The sequence below is a fragment of the Melanostigma gelatinosum genome (assembly GCF_949748355.1).
Source record: "Melanostigma gelatinosum genome assembly, chromosome: 14".
Taxonomy (NCBI): Eukaryota; Metazoa; Chordata; class Actinopteri; order Perciformes; family Zoarcidae; genus Melanostigma; species Melanostigma gelatinosum.
The window spans coordinates 625,531-645,738 of record NC_136647.1 but is presented as its reverse complement, the minus strand read 5'-3'; the positions used below and the strand labels follow the sequence as shown (position 1 = coordinate 645,738).

Here is a 20,208-nt window from a genome sequence, read left to right as displayed (position 1 = left end):
GAAAGATGTAATAACATGATTATAAACACCTTGAATCTACCGTTACTGTTCAGACTTTATATATTTCTCTGCTCGTAATTTACAACTCTGAAAAATAGCGAAACAAATTCAACTTTTTGTGAAAGTGTATTTATTATTTATTTATTTGTAGAATTGTTTCCAGCAACCTGCAAAGAAAGCTTCTTTTCTGCTTCTTTTACATCTATGTCATGAGATTCTCTTTGATTACTATGTACTGTATACTTGTCATGCATATATTAATACTTTGTGTCAATAATTCTGTGTATTTTAAGCATTTTTGGCTCAAAATTGTCACTTGGAAAGAATGCAATTGTATCTTTTATTATCTTTTTAAATGTAGCGTGTTATAGATAATATGGGGCTCGTTGTGATTCAAATGCTTCATTTTGATATTTCTTTTATCTGAAATATTAAAAGCTGTCGTTCTGAACCTTATGCGTCTCTGAAGAGCTTTGAGAGAGAAACATTCAGAGAGAAGCAAAGGAAAGATGAGGAGAAGAAGAATCAAGAGACAGACAATGAGAAAATGAAGTTCCTCTTTCTTTAATTTACTTTAAGTTAATTTAATCTTCTCTCGTCTGACCAAGAAAAGAGAGAAACGAGGAAAACAGAAAGAACAAAGTGCAGACGACTGGAACAGGTCGTTGATTGGACCTCATTCTATTGATTTGATTGTGATCCTCCTGCTGTGACGGTGGAGTTTGAAGTAACGAGTTATTGTCTTCGTAGATATTTGCTGCTTCAGAACAAACTTCAGCTGATTTGTTGAATTTGTGCAGGAAGATAAAAAGTGACGTAAACAGGAGGTCTGACTCCTCTTCTGTGTTTACTCTGAGAGTGAGACTTTAGATAAAGTCTGCAGGGGCACGGTGTGTGTGTGTGTGTGTGTGTGTGTGTGTGTGTGTGTGTGTGTGTGTGTGTGTGTGTGTGTGTGTGTGTGTGTGTGTGTGTGTGAGGTAACTCACATCGAGTTAATATTTAGTGTTGAAAGTGAAATGCATCACAAATGAGAGAGCAGCAGACAGAGTGTGAGCAGTGAAGAGAAGAGTCTCGTCGGTACATTTGTTCCCTGACAGTCATTCGGATTTAACCGTCATCATCATCATCATCATCATCATCATCATCATCATCATCACATGTCGGTTCTTCCTCTGCTGGTGAAAATGTTGCGGCAGGTCTGGAGGTTGAGGGGCGTCCTCGTCCTCGTCTGCAGCCCGATTATCCTGCTGCCGCTCGCCATCAGCACCACGGTGAGACCAGCTCACTGACCAGCTCACTGACCAGGTCACTAACCAGCTCACTGACCAAGTCACTGACCAGCTCACTAACCAGCTCACTGACCAGCTCACTGACCAGCTCACTGACCAGCTCACTAACCAGCTCACTGACCAGATCACTGACCAGGTCACTAACCAGCTCACTAACCAGCTCACTAACCAGATCACTGACCAGGTCACTGACCAGCTCACTGACCAGCTCACTAACCAGCTCACTGACCAGGTCACTAACCAGCTCACTAACCAGCTCACTAACCAGATCACTGACCAGGTCACTAACCAGCTCACTGACCAAGTCACTGACCAGCTCACTAACCAGCTCACTGACCAGCTCACTGACCAGCTCACTGACCAGCTCACTAACCAGCTCACTGACCAGCTCACTAACCAGCTCACTGACCAGCTCACTGACCAGCTCACTAACCAGCTCACTGACCAGCTCACTAACCAGCTCACTAACCAGCTCACTAACCAGATCACTGACCAGGTCACTAACCAGCTCACTGACCAAGTCACTGACCAGCTCACTAACCAGCTCACTGACCAGCTCACTGACCAGCTCACTGACCAGCTCACTAACCAGCTCACTGACCAGCTCACTAACCAGCTCACTGACCAGCTCACTGACCAGCTCACTAACCAGCTCACTGACCAGCTCACTAACCAGCTCACTGACCAGCTCACTAACCAGCTCACTGACCAGCTCACTAACCAGCTCACTAACCAGCTCACTAACCAGATCACTGACCAGGTCACTGACCAGGTCACTAACCAGCTCACTGACCAGGTCACTAACCAGCTCACTAACTAGCTCACTAACCAGCTCACTGACCAGCTCACTGACCAGCTCACTGACCAGGTCACTAACCAGCTCACTGACCAGGTCACTAACCAGCTCACTGACCAGGTCACTGACCAGCTCACTGACCAAGTCACTGACCAGGTCACTGACTAGCTCACTAAACAGGTCACTAAACAGGTCACTAAACAGGTCACTAACCAGCTCACTGACCAAGTCACTGACCAGCTCACTGACCAGAAATGACCTCTTCAATTGAAGTTACACAAACCTCTTTCCTGTAAACTGAGCAGTGTACGACTGTCTAAACTAACCAGTTAATCACAAATATATAATGACTTCATATAATCTATAATAATACATCATTCATCATGTATTAGTTAATTATATTCGTTTTTTAATAATCTGAATCTGTTTTAAAGTTATGAAGTAAAAAGTACAACATTTACCTCTGAGATGTAGTAGAACGTAGCAGATAATACTCAAGCAAAGTACAAGTACCTCAAACTTTCCAATTGAAGACGGTCTCACCAGTTGAATTCAACTCATCAAACTGGTCAGACTAACAGCTGTTCACAGCTTCTGCTTACTGGTTTCCCTCCAGTTGTTGTTTGATATATTAACAGTTATGTTCACAACTTTCTGTCACTGATTGACAAACAGATTCCAGTGTTGAAAAGTTCTCTGTCACAAGTTTCAACATTTATTCACTTCCTGACACGTCGTCTCCGCATAATAATTAGCTTTGAGCTGTTTTCTTGTTCCCGGGATAAGGCTCAGACAAATTTACACTGAGGGAACATAGAACTGAGGGAACATAGAACTGAGGGAACATAGAGCTGAGGGAACATAGAACCGAGGGAACATAGAGCCGAGGGAACATAGAACTGAGGGAACATAGAACCGAGGGAACATAGAGCCGAGGGAACATAGAACCGAGGGAACATAGAGCCGAGGGAACATATAACTGAGGAAACATAGAGCTGAGGGAACATAGAACCGAGGGAACATAGAGCCGAGGGAACATATAACTGAGGAAACATAGAGCTGAGGGAACATAGAACCGAGGGAACATAGAGCCGAGGGAACATAGAGCCGAGGGAACATAGAGCCGTGGGAACATAGAGCCGAGTGAACATAGAACTGAGGGAACATAGAGCCGAGTGAACATAGAGCAGAGGGAACATAGAGCTGTGGGAACATAGAACTGAGGGAACATAGAGCCGAGTGAACATAGAGCTGAGGGAACATAGGACTGAGGGAACATAGAGCTGAGGGAACATAAAGCTGAGGGAACATAGAGCTGAGGGAACATAGAGCTGAGGGAACATAGGACTGAGGGAACATAGAGCTGAGGGAACATAAAGCTGAGGGAACATAGAGCTGAGGGAACATAGAGCCGAGTGAACATAGAGCAGAGGGAACATAGAGCTGTGGGAACATAGAACTGAGGGAACATAGAGCCGAGTGAACATAGAGCTGAGTGAACATAGAGCTGAGGGAACATAGGACTGAGGGAACATAGAGCTGAGGGAACATAAAGCTGAGGGAACATAGAGCTGAGGGAACATAGAGCTGAGGGAACATAGGACTGAGGGAACATAGAGCTGAGGGAACATAAAGCTGAGGGAACATAGAGCTGAGGGAACATAGAGCCGAGTGAACATAGAGCAGAGGGAACATAGAGCTGTGGGAACATAGAACTGAGGGAACATAGAGCCGAGTGAACATAGAGCCCAGTGAACATAGAGCTGAGGGAACATAGGACTGAGGGAACATAGAGCTGAGGGAACATAAAGCTGAGGGAACATAGAGCTGAGGGAACATAGAGCTGAGGGAACATAGGACTGAGGGAACATAGAGCTGAGGGAACATAGAGCTGAGGGAACAGAGCTGAGGGAACATAAAGCTGAGGGAACATAAAGCTGAGGGAACATAGAACTGAGGGAACATAGAGATGAGGGAACATAGAGCTGAGTGAACATAGAGCCGAGTGAACATAGAGTCGAGGGAACATAGAGCCGAGGGAACAGAGCTGAGGCAACATAGAGCTGAGGGAATATGGAGCTGAGGGAACATAGAGCTGTGGGAACATAGAGCCAAGTGAACATAGAACTGAGGGAACATAGAGCTGTGGGAACATAGAGCCGAGTGAACATAGAACTGAGGGAACATAGAGCCGAGTGAACATAGAGCAGAGGGAACATAGAGCTGTGGGAACATAGAACTGAGGGAACATAGAGCTGAGGGAACATAGAGATGAGGGAACATAGAGATGAGGGAACATAGAGCTGAGGGAACATAGAACTGAGGGAACATAGAGCTGAGGGAACATAGGACTGAGGGAACATAGAGATGAGGGAACATAGAGATGAGGGAACATGAGGGAAAATAAGGCAGTTTTCTTCGGTAAGGACAGCTTGGCTGAAAATAATGAAATAATCATGGATTGCTGTATAGATATAATAATATAATCACCTAATCGTGGTGATTGTATGATGATAATATTTCATTTCAAATTAGGGTTACTAAAACTCTAACTTTGCTCCCCCTAAGTGAACAATGGGAATGCATTGGGAGGTTTCTTACGTGAATGAAAGTTAAGATAAACAGACTGTTTGGACAGAGCGGCCATCATCAGATCAGCATGTTTTAAATCGTCCCGACACACAAGTGGATGTTTCACGTCTCAAGGTTGTAAAGTTTTGAGAACTTTAAACTCGTCGTCTTCACAGCTGGAATCTGGAGTCCAGCAGGTGAGTGAACATCAAGTGTCAGGTGAGCTCACAGTTCACAGCATGAGTCTGTATCCACATGTTTTCCTCTTTCTACAAAAACAGCTTTTGTTTTTGCAGTTGTATATGTCACATAACGAGGTTATGGTGGTTTGTTTTCAGACTCTTTAGCTTTTCAAACATCCAGACTGGCAAAACCCCGTTGTACTTTAGAATCCTCTTAAAGTTGCTATCATCACATTAAGGTGGAATCGTACTTTGATCTCATTCTGCAGGATTAAAGCATTTAATAACTTCATTTAAGGTTTATTTATTTAGGCGGTGAAAGTAATGGAAACTTGAGGTCTTAAAGTTTGAGATTGTTGTGTGTAATCAAAACGTTCTATTTGGATGGTTATCAGGAAATTTGTTAAAATTTTGCACTAACTTCAGATGGAAGCGTGGCTTTTGTGGTTTGTTATGGTTCTTCGAATAAGTATTAACCTGACATGTTTTTCTGTGTGTGTGTGTGTGTGTGTGCAGGAGGCCGCCTGTGCTTACGTCATCCTCCTCATGGCGGTGTATTGGTGCACTGAGGTTTTGCCGCTGGCGGTGACGGCGCTGCTGCCGACCATCCTGTTCCCCGTCCTCGGCATCATGGAGTCCAAAGACGTAAGACTGGACACACACACACACACACACACACAAAAAAGTTTAAAAGGTGCTAAATTATTAATTGATTAATATAAAGTTTGAGTTATTGGAGGTTAAAGAGACGAGTGCCTCAATCAGAGCTCAAATGAGAGAATTGTTTGGTTACAAACAAATATGGTCACTTCTGTTCATTGGTTGCAAAAGAATGAAGTGTTGTATTTTACACACTGCATACAACCAACTGAGAGCTCGTCTGTTGGTCTCTGTCTATGGACCGTGCGTTCTGTAGAGCCTTCTCCCAGACAATATCAGGATTTTTAAGTATACAAACATGACTGGATATAGTTGAGGATGATAAAACAAACTTTACTTCATCAGATATTATGAAAAATGTAAAATTGTGACATCAGAATCTCATTTCGTGACATTTCTCAAGTCAGCGTTGACTAAACCGAGGACACGAGCATCGGTCTCCTGGGTGAAAGTCTTGTGTTTGTTTTACACATCAAACCTTAACTTGCACTCTTCTCTACACTGTGTCAGAGTGTCTAATGATGACATGGATGGGTTCATTATTGTCTGTTGTTGTTCAGGTGTGTATGCAGTACCTGAAGGACACCAACATGCTGTTTGTAGGGGGGCTGATGGTGGCCGTCGCCGTGGAGCACTGGAACCTCCACAAACGCATCGCTCTGCGAGTTCTGCTGCTAGTCGGAGTCCGACCTGCCCTGTGAGTCCTCTGATCTCTGTACCATCAATGTTTAAGTTACTAATAATACGAGTTCAAAATTAAAGTATTAAAAGACGCAAGTAAAACTTGGAGAGACACGTTCTCTATCTTTTACCACTGGCGCCAGAGAAAAGTTCAAGTTGTTACTTCAATCAAAAGGATCTATTTCATCTTCGGTTTCTCAAACCTCCATTAAGCATAAAAGTACTTTGCTTTAAATGAGTTTTGAAATGAAAATGCATGCTGACATTGTCAAATGTTTATCGTTGAGGAATGGCAATTTAATTAATGCTGACAGAAATGATAGTTTTAATTGGGATTCTGTCATGAATTAAGTGTTTGACAAATGTAAATTCGTATCTAAAGAGATTTGCTCGATGAAAAATCAGGAGATCACTGAAGTCATTCGGGTTCGTCCTCATGAAACTATGAACTATGAACTATGAACGATCTATCTGATAGCTTTGGAGATATTTTAACTTAAGACCGAAGTGTTGGAAGTTTTCTGTTAATCCTGTCTCAGTGATCCTTTCCTAACATCTGCAACCACAGACTGTGTATAAGAAGTAGATGCTGTGATGACGTTCTGCATTTTGGCCGTCGCCATCTTGTTTTTTTTTTCAACCAGAAGTGACACAAGAGGGAGGAGCGAAGTACAACCGAACGTTGAATAACACATTTTTAGGACCAAAATGTTACAATTAACTTCCATGAAGTGAAAACACACAACAGGGTTAAAGTCGCCGTAGTAGAGACCTGAGGTAGCCCCGCCCTAAAGCATCCCCTGCTTTATGGTCTGTGTGACTCTAAATGGACCATAATGTACTAAATGAACATCATGCTGTATTGAAGAAGACTTGAAACTAGAGATTGAGACATAAACTCATGTTTACAATGTTTACTGAGGGAATAAATCAAGAGAGAAGTAGAGTCATTTTCTATAGACTTCTATACAACCAGAGGAGTCGCGCCCTGGTGGACACTAGAGAGAATGCAGCTTTAACACGTGAAGAACTAAAGGTTTCCACCTGACTGTAAGTGAATCTTCTTAGTACTAAATTCCCTGTCAGTTTCCCCAGACTTGTGTCAATGTTCATTGGTCGTACTGGTTAAAAAATGTACCGTGACAATCCTCTGGTTCCGTTTCTTTTGGTGCCGTCCTCTGGTTGCACTTGTTGATGAGGATTGTTGAAGCGTTGTCACATTTTTGAAAATCTCCTCTTTCTTCGTCTTCCAGGTTGATGCTGGGGTTCATGGGAGTGACAGCCTTTCTGTCCATGTGGATCAGCAACACGGCCACCACCGCCATGATGGTTCCAATCGTCCAGGCTGTCCTGGAACAGCTCCATGACAACGTAGACCCTGAACCCTCCTCCAATACCCAGAGAGGGAGTGTCGACCTAGACCAGGAACATAAGGAGAAAACCAGCAGCGTTCTGCAAACTGCTGCTGCGAACATCCTGGACAACGGTATGATTGATCCACTATGCTGCCTACTGAGATCCTGTTTTAGAAGAAACCAGCCACAGAAAGTGGATGAATCTGTTTGTAGGGAATGACAGTAAGGGTTAGGAGGCTGGTGAAAGGGCATGCACTGTGTCAGATTGTAATGCAGGAGATGGGAGTTCACGTTCTTTCGCAGACCTGCAATAATGTTCACCTTTTTACAACTACATCATTTGCCAAACCTTTACCATACCATAGTTTCCATGCGCAGACATAGTGCGGCACAAGGATCTTTAAAAACGTTGCCATAAAAACATTGTGAGTGGGTTTCACAGAATCGTCCAACGTCGTTGTTCTTGTCTGGTGATTGGGTCAATGGAGGCCCAGTGACCTTCACAATACATCCCTAAAAATGGACAACCAAGCTGGGAACCTTACACTTAACGCCAGTACTGCAGTCGAAATCATCTAACCACAAGTCCAAACCCAAGTGTTTGACTCCCAGTCACCACAAGTCCTGCTGTAGTCGAGCTTTAAGGTATGCTGAAAACAAACAAGTCTATATGACGTGTGGTATACCTTTAGTTTGAGGATTGGACAAAAACGTTGACCTCATGATGGCGCCGGAAGAAAAGTCTAAGATATTACAATTCATCCTGAAGGAAAACATGACTGTAGGAACCATCTGGTAGCAGGTGAGACGTTTTACTCTGAACTACAAAATGTATGGAACAAAAGGTCAGAGGCTCACCAACCTGTGTTGTGTTCATCTGCTTGATATCAATATGTTTGTACATCCAATAGTGTGTTAAGATATGTCGGTCTGGACCAAAGTGGTGGACTGGCAGACGAACATTGCCATGCATACTGCCATTTGTTTAGCACAGCTAAAAGGAGAGCTTGAGAGCAAAGTTCCTTTGGATAGCTGGTCAAAGATTAGAACTTGATTGCATACAGTAAGTGTCTCGCAAAGTTACAAAATCAGGTCCAACAATGTCTAAAACAGAGGTAGCCAACACGTGAGTCGCCCGCAAGGCATGTTCTAAAAATAGCACTTGTCACCACGGAGCTCCGTCTAAAATGTTTAGTTGCTGTTCATTTTTAATCAAAAACACTTGCATGAATGTTGATTTTAAAATGACAATATTTCTTGTCATAAGAGAGTCGGGTACCCAGACCCGGACAGCCAGGACGAGGCACCGCACTGGGCTTTCAGGTTCCGAATGGCGGTGCTTCCCATTAGCGCCGGACGCGCGCCGCAAGCGCACCACGTCGTCAGGTCGTCAGTCCTCGAACAGGCCGCGGGGCAACAACTCAGGGGTGGCGGGGGTCGAGGCGAGGCAACGCAAACTGAGCGAAAGGCCCAGACTAGAGGTCTGAACGCGCGCGCCCGAAGACGCTCGCGCGCCTCGGAGGGTTGGATCCCCGCTCGGCTACAGACGAGACTTTTTACTCGTTTCTTGGTGGAGAAAAAGGTTCTGTTGGAAATGGTGTCGGTGATAACAGACGCCATGACGGGCCGGCATGCAGGCTTCATTGCGCAATGCAAAGGTGACCCAGACTTCCCAACATGTCTACATTACCACTGCATCATTCACCAGCAGGCGCTGTGTGCAACAGTAACCGGCTTTGATCACGTGACACCTGTCGTGAAGATCATAAATGTGATCCGCTCCAAAGCCAAACAACACGGGATATTCATAACTGATGATTTGTATAAACATGGGACAGAGTTGATTTGTTGATCATGATTTGTTCAAAAATGTTACAAAAGTGGTGGTTAGTACAAACAATACATGATGTGAAGATATGACAGTTAATGATTTCATAAAAAATGTTAGAAGTGATCATTTTTACAAAAATATAACAGGTGTGATTTTGAACCAAATGCTACAAAAGTGCTTATTCATACAAAACTGTCAAGAAAGATATTTACTAAAATACCAGAGATGTGGTACCTCTGACTTTCAAATGTTGAAACAGAAGAACAGAAATACATGTTTAAATATATCTGTGTTTCCTACCATCATGTTGTGGAAATCATTGTTAATAATTATTGTAAGGAATAATTAACATTGACATGTGATCAGACAGTGTCTTCACACATATTATTATTATTATTATTAAGGTGATCTGTGCAACTTTGTTATTTAGGAAGTTTGTATCAAACAAGTAGCCCTTCGTACTACTCGGTATCCTTCAAGTATCTCTCAGTTTAACAAAGGTCGGTGACCCCTGGTCTAAAAGGTGTAGGGGGAGGGTTTTTTAAGACAATATTTAAAAGTGTCTAATTTGCAAATCATGAAGTGGCTTGAAAGACGAAGAAAGTCTTTCTTAAGTTTGACATCTGACCTTCTGGATGTTTCCTCACAGGTGTGAAAGGAGAAACCTTCACACAAAGTAACTCAGAGGAATCCAGCAACACGTCCGCTGAGGCTCAGATGGACAGACAGGAGGTCGTCACACCGACACCACAAGACAAACCTCCATCGGACAGCACCAACGGTGGACCTGCTGAGTCCACGCAGGAGATGCACTCTGGTACAGAACTCTGATTTTCTTTCTTACAAAGAGTCATCGGTTTTCAGTTAATTTCAATTAAATATGAAGATCTTTACCATGCTGTCGATGCCATGCAGATATTGTAGGAAAGTAAAATGTTGATATTCCACGTTCATATTCACGATGTACTTTTAAAGCTGACAATTTGCCAAAATATAAACAAATATAGACAAAAAAACACGGCGTTCAACTTTCTGCCAAAGAGGATCTATTTCAACCCGAGCCACGATCTTGACCTGAGCCGAACCACGTCGTTGTGTAACCTGAACCTTTCTGATAATAATACGTATTGGGCTTGTTTGTTGAGGGAGAGTTTTTATTTTCTGATCAATGGACCTTTGGAACAATGGCCGTAGGTTTTTGGGATACGGAAAATGGGACATTTGGGATATTTTTCCGACTGTCGGGGTTTCGGAATAATTAGAACCATCAGCTACCTGGAGGGAGGATGAAATCAATCCAAAGCTGATGGATGATTTGAAACGTGATCAGAATGTGTAGTAGTGCTCTAAAGCATTCCCTCCTCTACGTAGCCGCTGTGTCCGTGGAGAACGTCTGCTGTCAGATGGAGTTGGAGGAGCTGAGCGACGAAGAGGAAGAGAGGAAGAAGCTGAGCAAAGGACTCCTGCTGTGTGTGTGCTACTCCGCCAGCATCGGAGGCATCGCCACGCTGACCGGCACCGGACCCAACCTGGTTCTGATGGGACAGATGAGCCAGTAGGTGCTTGAACACAAAAACACAGACGGAAACAGGGACAGTTCATGAAAGAGTCACAGAATGCAATCTATTGGTTTCTTGTACAAGGACACACATTTGTCGTTTTTCTTCACTCAGAATGACTTCTTGTCAATATTTAATACTACGTCAGCAGGTCTGACCGTTGCACAGTCACCTGGATGTGTTTAATTTGTGTGTCCACCATGAAAAAGGATCCTAATTCACCTTCCTGGTATTGTTTGCGTGCTGGAAACAATCTGATTTGTAAACTTGTTAATTTATTCTTTCTCAGGTTTTAGGTTGTTTATTACTGGAGTTCTAGTTTTAGTTTGGACTACGTTAGCTTCTTTTGTTAGATATTTCTCAAAGTGAGTAGGCTGCTGCTCCTAAAGTTCTGATCTGGGCTCCACTATCTGTTTAAAGGGTTGAACATTTTATTTTGACGTTTTCTGACGTTTTGTCACCTTTTGTGCTTCTCTCTCGTAGACTCTTCCCTCGGAACGGTGACGTGATCAACTTTGCGTCCTGGTTCGTGTTCGCCTTCCCCACCATGGTGCTGACACTAACGCTGGCCTGGTTCTGGCTGCAGTTCCTCTACATCGGCAGCAAGTGAGTTGGCTTCACCACAACACGTAAACTAAAGAAAGAAAACCCGGTCACCCATGCAGACGGTTAAATGTTGTGTTGCAGCCTGCGGAGGACATGGGGTTGTGGGGCGGTGCAGTCGGAGAAGGAGCGAGCGGCTTACGAAGTGATCCGAAACGAGCATCGCCGTTTGGGACCGGTGACTTACGGAGAGGTCAGCGTCCTGGCGCTGCTCATCCTCATGGTGGTGCTGTGGTTCACGAGAGACCCGCGCTTCATGGTCGGCTGGGCCACACACGTCTTCAACGCCAAGGCAGAGTGAGTACCAACCAAGCACAACACGTGTCCTGGTTGTTCATTGTTTCACAGTAACTGAGGTAGAACTCTCTGACGGGATTACCTGAAGTATCTCCACTGTGTTAAGTCTTCTACACTTCCTGGTTGCAATGCTTTAACAGACTGCATTGGTTTTAGCTCAACTTGTATCTCTGATGACTTAACTGATGCTAACGTTAGCTCAGCTTGTTTCTCTGATAACGTTGTCGTCAATGATTATTTAAAATCAGTACAGTCTATCATGCTAAAGTAACCACGCCCGTCAGTTCTTGTGGTGCTTATTATATTCTGTAACTGTAGCATGAAATCATGGTGGAATGAGACTAGCTAGCTAGCTAACAAGCCAGCTGATAAATAATTCAAATTGAAAAACTTGACACACACTCTGGTCATTAACACTGATTCACCAGATGTTTAAATATGCTGTTGGCTTCATTTCACGTTCACAGAAAAGAGAGAAAATGTTGGAGAGGCATGTTTTGTTATTTCCAGGTGAACTCTGAGGTTTAGTTACTCTCTAAACAGCTGTCTGGAGTCTTCTGCAACAGAAACACCACTGAGAATAGTGTGTCACATTTCTGTGTGTGCGTGCGTGCGTGTGTATGAGTGTGTGTGTGTGTGTGTGCGCGCGCGTGGGTGTGTGCGTGCGTGCGTGCGTGCGTGCGTGCGTGCGTGCGTGCGTGCGTGCGTGTTCAGCACTGGTCCTGCATTAATGTTCAATGGAAATAAAAGACTGAACCCAAAGTGTTGTTCATGGCAGCGCTTGCCTCGGGGGAAACTCCCTGAACACACAGGAATCGGAGGCGAAGGACAAACAGAAACGTGTCTCGGGTGACTGCTGACCTGACTGACCTGCATCAGAGGCCGCACGCATGCTCACCTTTCACTTCATCAGGACTCATCGCTCTCAGCATGAGGAGATAAACTTGCCACAAGTTCAGAGTTTGGCCCTTTAAACTTAACAGTTAAACGTTTCTCTAGATTTTAACTGACAATCAACTTTTGGTGTCAAACTTCTTACATTTTAATCATTTTTTACCCAAAAAAGGAAAAGCAATGCATCCAGATTCCAGAACTTTTGAGCTTCAACCACGAATGTAGTAAACAGATTCCAAACCCACCTGTAGAACATCTATTTAAAGCTTGTTTTATGACAACAGAGTTACGTACGTTACTTTCAGTATGAATTCACAAAGTTAAGATGTTGCTAGTTAGCTAGTAAGTTCAGTGGCGGGCCGGTCATTTTATACCTGGGCCTTCACTGCTGTAACTTTGTACATCTTCATATTAAACCGTTCAACGCTCGAGCATTTAGAGAATGCAAAAGCCTAAATTCAGTAAAATATAATGTTCTCAGCTGGTCTGGCTGTGGGATCCACCGTCATTCCTTCATGACAAGCCGTGACCCAAAGAGTATCAGAGGGTTTTACTTTAACCTGAACGGTCAACGTACTGCTCTGCAGTGTCTTTCCTCCTCTCAGCACTCTCTGTCATGGTGCAGCTCAACTCAGTCACAATGCATTTTGATTGTCTGAGCTGCATCACGTGATGTGATTCACTACCCATCAGCCTCTGCTGGCTGTTAAATTTTGTTTCACGATAGTCACGTGCTCGCCCACTGACCAATCACAGCACACTCTGCACCTAGCGGGAAAGCTGCAGATGAACACTGAGCTGCATGTAATGCTGACGTCATTATAGGCGGCTAGCAGGCGCTGACACGTCAAAGAATACGCCCACCATGTCAAACTAAAGATCTGATTGGTTGAACACTGTGACAATCAACAACATCGTCCCCATGTACTTTAATCTGCACTGGCTGCAGGTGAGAGTCTGCAGGCCTCTGGCTCTGTTCTACCTAGAGACACAGAGGTGAGATCTGATTGGATAACAGCTCTACTTAAAACAAGCTGCACTGGAAGCAGAGCAACTGAGGAAGACTAGCTGTGCAATGAGAACATAAGATAATGGGGAAAATATTTGTATGAATTATAATACATGTAGTGTATTTAAGAAAAATGATTCACTTATAAAATAGATTTTTTTTTTTTTTTTTTTTTAAATACATATAGCTTTGTGATTCTGTTTAGGCCAGCAGAGAAGGCCTTGCAGGCCCTGACGGCCCACCACTGAGTAAGTTGGGTAGCTAGGTAGAGATGTAACGAGCTACCTAGCTAGGTTGCTAGTTTAAGTCACCAAGTTTCTTTTTTTTATTCCCTAAAATATGTAAAATCAACACTAACGCCAACATCAGCTGATTATCAGTGAACCCAAATAACAGCTGAGGCGGATTGAGTGTCTTTAGTTCTTCAGTTGGACACAACAACATGTTGACCTGCTGATTCCATCTCTTTCAGCAGTTTGTCAGTCACTGTGCTTCTTTCACCTCTTTCACATGAAAAAAGGTCAAAAACAATCCTAAAAACCAAAGTGTTTGTCAGCAGGCCGGCTCTGATTTCAGTCACCTTGGACCTGCTGTTTGTGTAAACTGATGATTTCAACATGTTTCCTGATCACACAGGATGATAATGAAGCTCAGACGTCCTGACTCTTGTCAGCTCGAATCAACTTTCACCTCCAATCATTGAACTGGATTTACAAATAAACAGAGTTTCAAGAGGGAAAAGAATAAGTGAGAGTATTCCTCTTAACCACATGATGGCTACCAGACATCAGATATCTCTTTATTATCTATTATTTCTTTAAGCATGTAAAAGTGGATCACTTTTAATCAGGAATCAGAAGAGCAGATTCAGAAAACCCTGAAATAATGTTTCATTGATTGTATTTGTGAACAAAAATAAAAAGGACAAGTGTTCAGGTACTCTGTACACTACCTGTTCAGGTACTCTGTACACTACCTGTTCAGGTACTCTGTTCTCTACCTGTTCATGTACTCTGTTCACTACCTGCTCAGGTACTCTGTTCACTACCTGCTCAGGTACTCTGTTCTCTACCTGTTCATGTACTCTGTTCACTACCTGCTCAGGTACTCTGTTCTCTACCTGTTCAGGTACTCTGTACACTACCTGTTCAGGTACTCTGTACACTACCTGTTCAGGTACTCTGTTCTCTACCTGTTCATGTACTCTGTTCACTACCTGCTCAGGTACTCTGTTCACTACCTGCTCAGGTACTCTGTTCTCTACCTGTTCATGTACTCTGTTCACTACCTGCTCAGGTACTCTGTTCTCTACCTGTTCAGGTACTCTGTTCACTACCTGTTCATGTACTCTGTTCACTACCTGCTCAGGTACTCTGTTCTCTACCTGCTCAGGTACTCGGTTCTCTACCTGTTCATGTACTCTGTTCACTACCCGTTCAGGTACTCTGTTCTCTACCCGTTCATGTACTCTGTTCTCTACCTGCTCAGGTACTCTGTTCTCTACCTGTTCAGGTACTCTGTTCTCTACCTGTTCAGGTACTCTGTTCACTACCTGTTCAGGTACTCTGTTCTCTACCTGTTCAGGTACTCTGTTCACTACCTGTTCAGGTACTCTGTTCTCTACCTGTTCAGGTACTCTGTTCTCTACCTGTTCAGGTACTCTGTTCTCTACCTGTTCAGGTACTCTGTTCACTACCTGTTCAGGTACTCTGTTTTCTACCTGCTCAGGTACTCTGTACACTACCTGTTCAGGTACTCTGTACACTACCTGTTCAGGTACTCTGTTCACTACCTGCTCAGGTACTCTGTTCTCTACCTGTTCAGGTACTCTGTACACTACCTGTTCAGGTACTCTGTTCTCTACCTGTTCAGGTACTCTGTTCACTACCTGTTCAGGTACTCTGTACACTACCTGTTCAGGTACTCTGTTCTCTACTTGTTCAGGTACTCTGTTCTCTACCTGTTCAGGTACTCTGTTCTCTACCTGTTCAGGTACTCTGTTCTCTACCTGTTCAGGTACTCTGTTCACTACCTGTTCATGTACTCTGTTCACTACCTGCTCAGGTACTCTGTTCACTACCTGTTCAGGTACTCTGTTCTCTACGGTAAGGTACTCTGTTCTCTACGGTAAGGTACTCTGTTCTCTACGGTAAGCTTGTTCGTTAAAATCTGAACCATTAACGTTGTTTATTTTATATATTTCAAATGAAACTTTCCTCCTGAACTGAACTGAAACTTTTTCTCTTTTTTGAATGAAAGGTTAACAAAACATCTGGAAATCTGCCAGTACATTCAGCAAATACCAGTACTCGCTGGTGAATCCCCATTCAGAGGTCAGAGGAGCTCTGAGCCAATGATTACCACAGAAGCTCACCTGAGTTAGTAAAGTACTTCAACATAGTATCTATAAGGGATGATACTCAGTACCAGGTACTATAGGAACAGCCAAACCACACCTGAGATCAATCCTTTGACTCCAATAACTCCAGAGCGTCGTAAAGTCCAAAGGTCAACAGTTATTGAAAGATGAATTCATGAATTATGAATCTGTCTGCAGGTTTGTCACTGATGCGACCGTCGCTCTGTTTGTTGCTGTTTTGCTGTTTGTTCTTCCTTCTGAACTGCCGAGATACCTCTACTCCTGGAGATCTGACTCAGGTAACACACACACACACACACACTCTCACACACACACACTCTCACACACACACACACACACACACACAGGTAACACACACACAGGTGACACACACACAGGTAACACACACACACACACACAGGTAACACACACACACAGGTAACATACACACAGGTGACACACACACAGGTAACACACACACAGGTGACACACACACAGGTGACACACACACAGGTAACACACACACACACACACACACACACAGGTAACACACACACAGGTGACACACACACAGGTAACACACACACAGGTGACACACACACAGGTAACACACACACACACACACACAGGTAACACACACACAGGTGACACACACACAGGTAACACACACACACACACAGGTAACACACACACACAGGTAACATACACACAGGTAACACACACACAGGTAACACACACACACAGGTAACATACACACACAGGTAACATACACACAGGTAACACACACATAGGTAACATACACACAGGTGACACACACATAGGTAACACACACACACAGGTAACATACACACACAGGTAACACACACACAGGTGACACACACACAGGTAACACACACACACAGGTAACACACACACACAGGTAACACACACACAGGTGACACACACACAGGTAACACACACACACACACAGGTAACACACACACACAGGTAACACACACACACACACAGGTAACACACACACACAGGTAACACACACACAGGTAACATACACACAGGTAACACACACATAGGTAACATACACACAGGTAACACACACACAGGTAACACACACACACACACAGGTAACACACACACACAGGTAACACACACACAGGTAACATACACACAGGTAACACACACATAGGTAACATACACACAGGTAACACACACACAGGTAACACACACACAGGTAACATACACACACAGGTAACATACACACAGGTAACATACACACACACAGGTAACACACATTGTTTTTTATCCAATCAGAGTCCCAGGCGTCACGAGGCCCCGCCCCTGCGCTGCTCACCTGGCAGGTGACTCAGAAGAAGATGCCCTGGAACATCGTCCTGCTGCTGGGAGGAGGCTTCGCTCTGGCCAAAGGCAGCGCTGTGAGTTTAGGATCTTCAGAGGGAAGACATTCAGGACAGAAAGACCAGTTTGTAAAGTCCACACCTGCGTGTACGTGTGTGTGTGTGTGTGTGTGTGTATGTGTGTGTGTGTATGTGTGTGAGTGTGTGTATGTGTGTGAGTGTATGTGTGTGTGTGTGTGTGTGTGTGTGTGTGTGTGTTGTCAGGAGTCCGGTCTGTCCCTCTGGCTCGGTGCTCAGATGACGCCGCTCCACTCCATCCCTCCGTGGGCCATCTCCGTCATCCTCTGTCTCCTCGTCGCCACCTTCACCGAGTGTACCAGCAACGTCGCCACGGCAACGCTCTTCCTACCCATCCTGGCCTCCATGGTAACAAAAATACACACTGTCATCACCACAGATCGTCCAATCGGAGTAAAGGAGGGCGGGGTCAAAACGTTTTTAAATCACTGTTAAGTTACTGCACTTCCTGTAAGGATGTTTCACATTAAAAGCCTGTGAAGAGCAGGAGGGGTTCAGCCTTTTGAACCAGTGATAAGCTTTTATTGTGAAACATCCCAACAGGAAGTTTCATTGAACTTAACCGCGACAGAAGTAAAGGAAACTTGAATGAATGAGAACCGTGTTTGTGTTAAAAATAGAAACAGAAAAATTTATTTTTGTTCAGTAATGTGAGAAAATCCCTTTTTATTCGTTCGATAAAATAACTGTCAACTTTTGTCATTTTATTTCTGCTCGGTTGTCGGCCGTGTACCGATGTTTTCTTGTGTCCGGACTCAGTCCCAGTCCATCGGTATGAACCCGTTGTACGTGATGATCCCCTGCACCCTCAGCACCTCCTTCGCCTTCATGCTGCCGGTGGCCACGCCCCCCAACGCCATCGTCTTCTCCTACGGCTTCCTCAAAGTGTCCGACATGGTGAGACTCATGACGTCATAACGAGTGAAGTCAAAGCTTCACGTGTTAAAGCTGCATTCTCTCTAGTGTCCACCAGGGGGCGACTCCTCTGGTTGTATAGAAGTCTATAGAAAATGACTCTACTTCTCTCTTGATTTATTACCTCAGTAAACATTGTAAACATGAGTTTATGTCTCAATCTCTAGTTTCAAGTCTTCTTCAATACAGCATGATGTTCATTTAGTACATTATGGTCCATTTAGAGTCACACAGACCATAAAGCAGGGGATGCTTTAGGGCGGGGCTACACAGTGATTGACAGGTCTCTACCAGAGACGTATACGGCGTCTCTACGTCACTCCTCCTCAGTCCAGATAAGGTCACTTCCTGTTCACTGGTTGCAAAGAACCAAGATATTCAGTCTGTGGTCATAAACAGCCTCTTTGCGCCCCCTGCAGGCTAAAACCGGCGCGGTCATGAACGTGATCGGGATCAGCTGCATCACTCTGGCCATCAACAGCTGGGGTCACGTGATCTTCGGCCTGAACTCGTTCCCGTCGTGGGCGAACGCCACTTCACCCGTGTAGAGACCGACAACCTGTCGCCTCAGACTTCATCTTCAGGCTTCAGAAGATGTCTCAGCAGATGCTTCCTACGTGTTTTTATACCTCAGCTTGTGACGTCTGGTTCTGGTTCTGAGCCTCCAGAAACTACATCTGGATGTTTTTGGAGCTTCTCGCTGCTGATGTTTTGCTGTTAAAGCTCCAATGAAAGAGTCTTTAGCAGAAACATACTACTGCTGATCAATGGTAGCTAAAATCTCTAATTATTGGTGTTTAAATAATACCGATATGACCAAGTGATCCAACAGTGAAGGTCTCTAATAAGAAGGTAGGAAACTAATAGTCTTTTTATCCTTTTCTTTCAATCAATATGAAACTACTTTCAAGCAGGTGTTTCAAATTAAAAGCTCTAAATTTAGCTCATTTGAGCTGCTTAAAGACTTTTAATTTGAAACATTTGTGATTACAGTTTATAAACCGAAGATATTCAATTAACAATATGTAATTAATGCTGTGAAAGAACTATACTGAATTCATGAAACATAGAACATTTACAATTAAAAAGAAAATGGGGAGGATGAAATATCATTGAAATATGATTATAAAATAAGAAGAAATAGAAATAAAAATGAAGTCTGATATCTGAGTTCCTCTCTTAACAAAGGTAGAAATGATTACTAAAACTAAGACGTGACTCTTTTAAACTCTTTATTTGTGACTTTACTTCCAGATGTGTTTTCAGTGAACAGACTCGTGTCCCTGTGAATTGGAATTATTTTAAGTAATTAGAAAATACTGTACGTTTTGTATTTTTCTATTTAAAGGTATTTTGTGAACGTGAACTGTACATATTTGAACCTCCAGAGTTTTTTACCATCTATTTGCTCACAGTTTTATTTGGTGTTAATAAAAAATAATAGTGTGACAACAAACCTTTGATTGTTTGATTAAAGCAGTGAATCTGCTGCAAAAGTCACGTGACAGAAGGAGATTTTTACCAGCTGATGGAGCAAAAATACTAATAAAAAGACTTTGTTCTTTTTAGAGATATTTTAATTGTACATTAGCACTTTTACTGCTGCAAATGTTTCTTCTTCTGTTCTTTACCATTAATAAATGAATGAAGACAAATGTCCAGCCTGACGTATTGTTATGTGTCATATTTAGTCGGTGATTCCTGTGTGTGTGAATTCAACCCGTTGATTCTATGAACTCTTGTTGTCAAATGTCTCCCTCTAGCGGCCACAGCGCGA

The 20,208-nt window shown here is 43.5% G+C and overlaps 1 protein-coding gene across 1 annotated transcript; it reads left to right on the top strand.

Annotated features, from left to right (window-relative positions):
- Nucleotides 1-1,157: 1,157 nt before the first annotated feature.
- slc13a5a (solute carrier family 13 member 5a) lies at nt 1,158-18,979 on the top strand (the record flags this gene model as incomplete). Its single annotated transcript, XM_079282853.1, has 13 exons — nt 1,158-1,271; nt 5,355-5,483; nt 6,059-6,195; nt 7,433-7,665; nt 10,015-10,146; nt 10,737-10,920; nt 11,408-11,530; nt 11,612-11,824; nt 16,285-16,385; nt 17,395-17,516; nt 17,703-17,864; nt 18,276-18,413; nt 18,851-18,979. 13 exons carry the CDS (start codon nt 1,158-1,160, stop codon nt 18,977-18,979), a joined length of 1,917 nt encoding a protein of 638 aa, XP_079138979.1.
- Between the last annotated feature and the right edge of the window lie 1,229 nt (nt 18,980-20,208).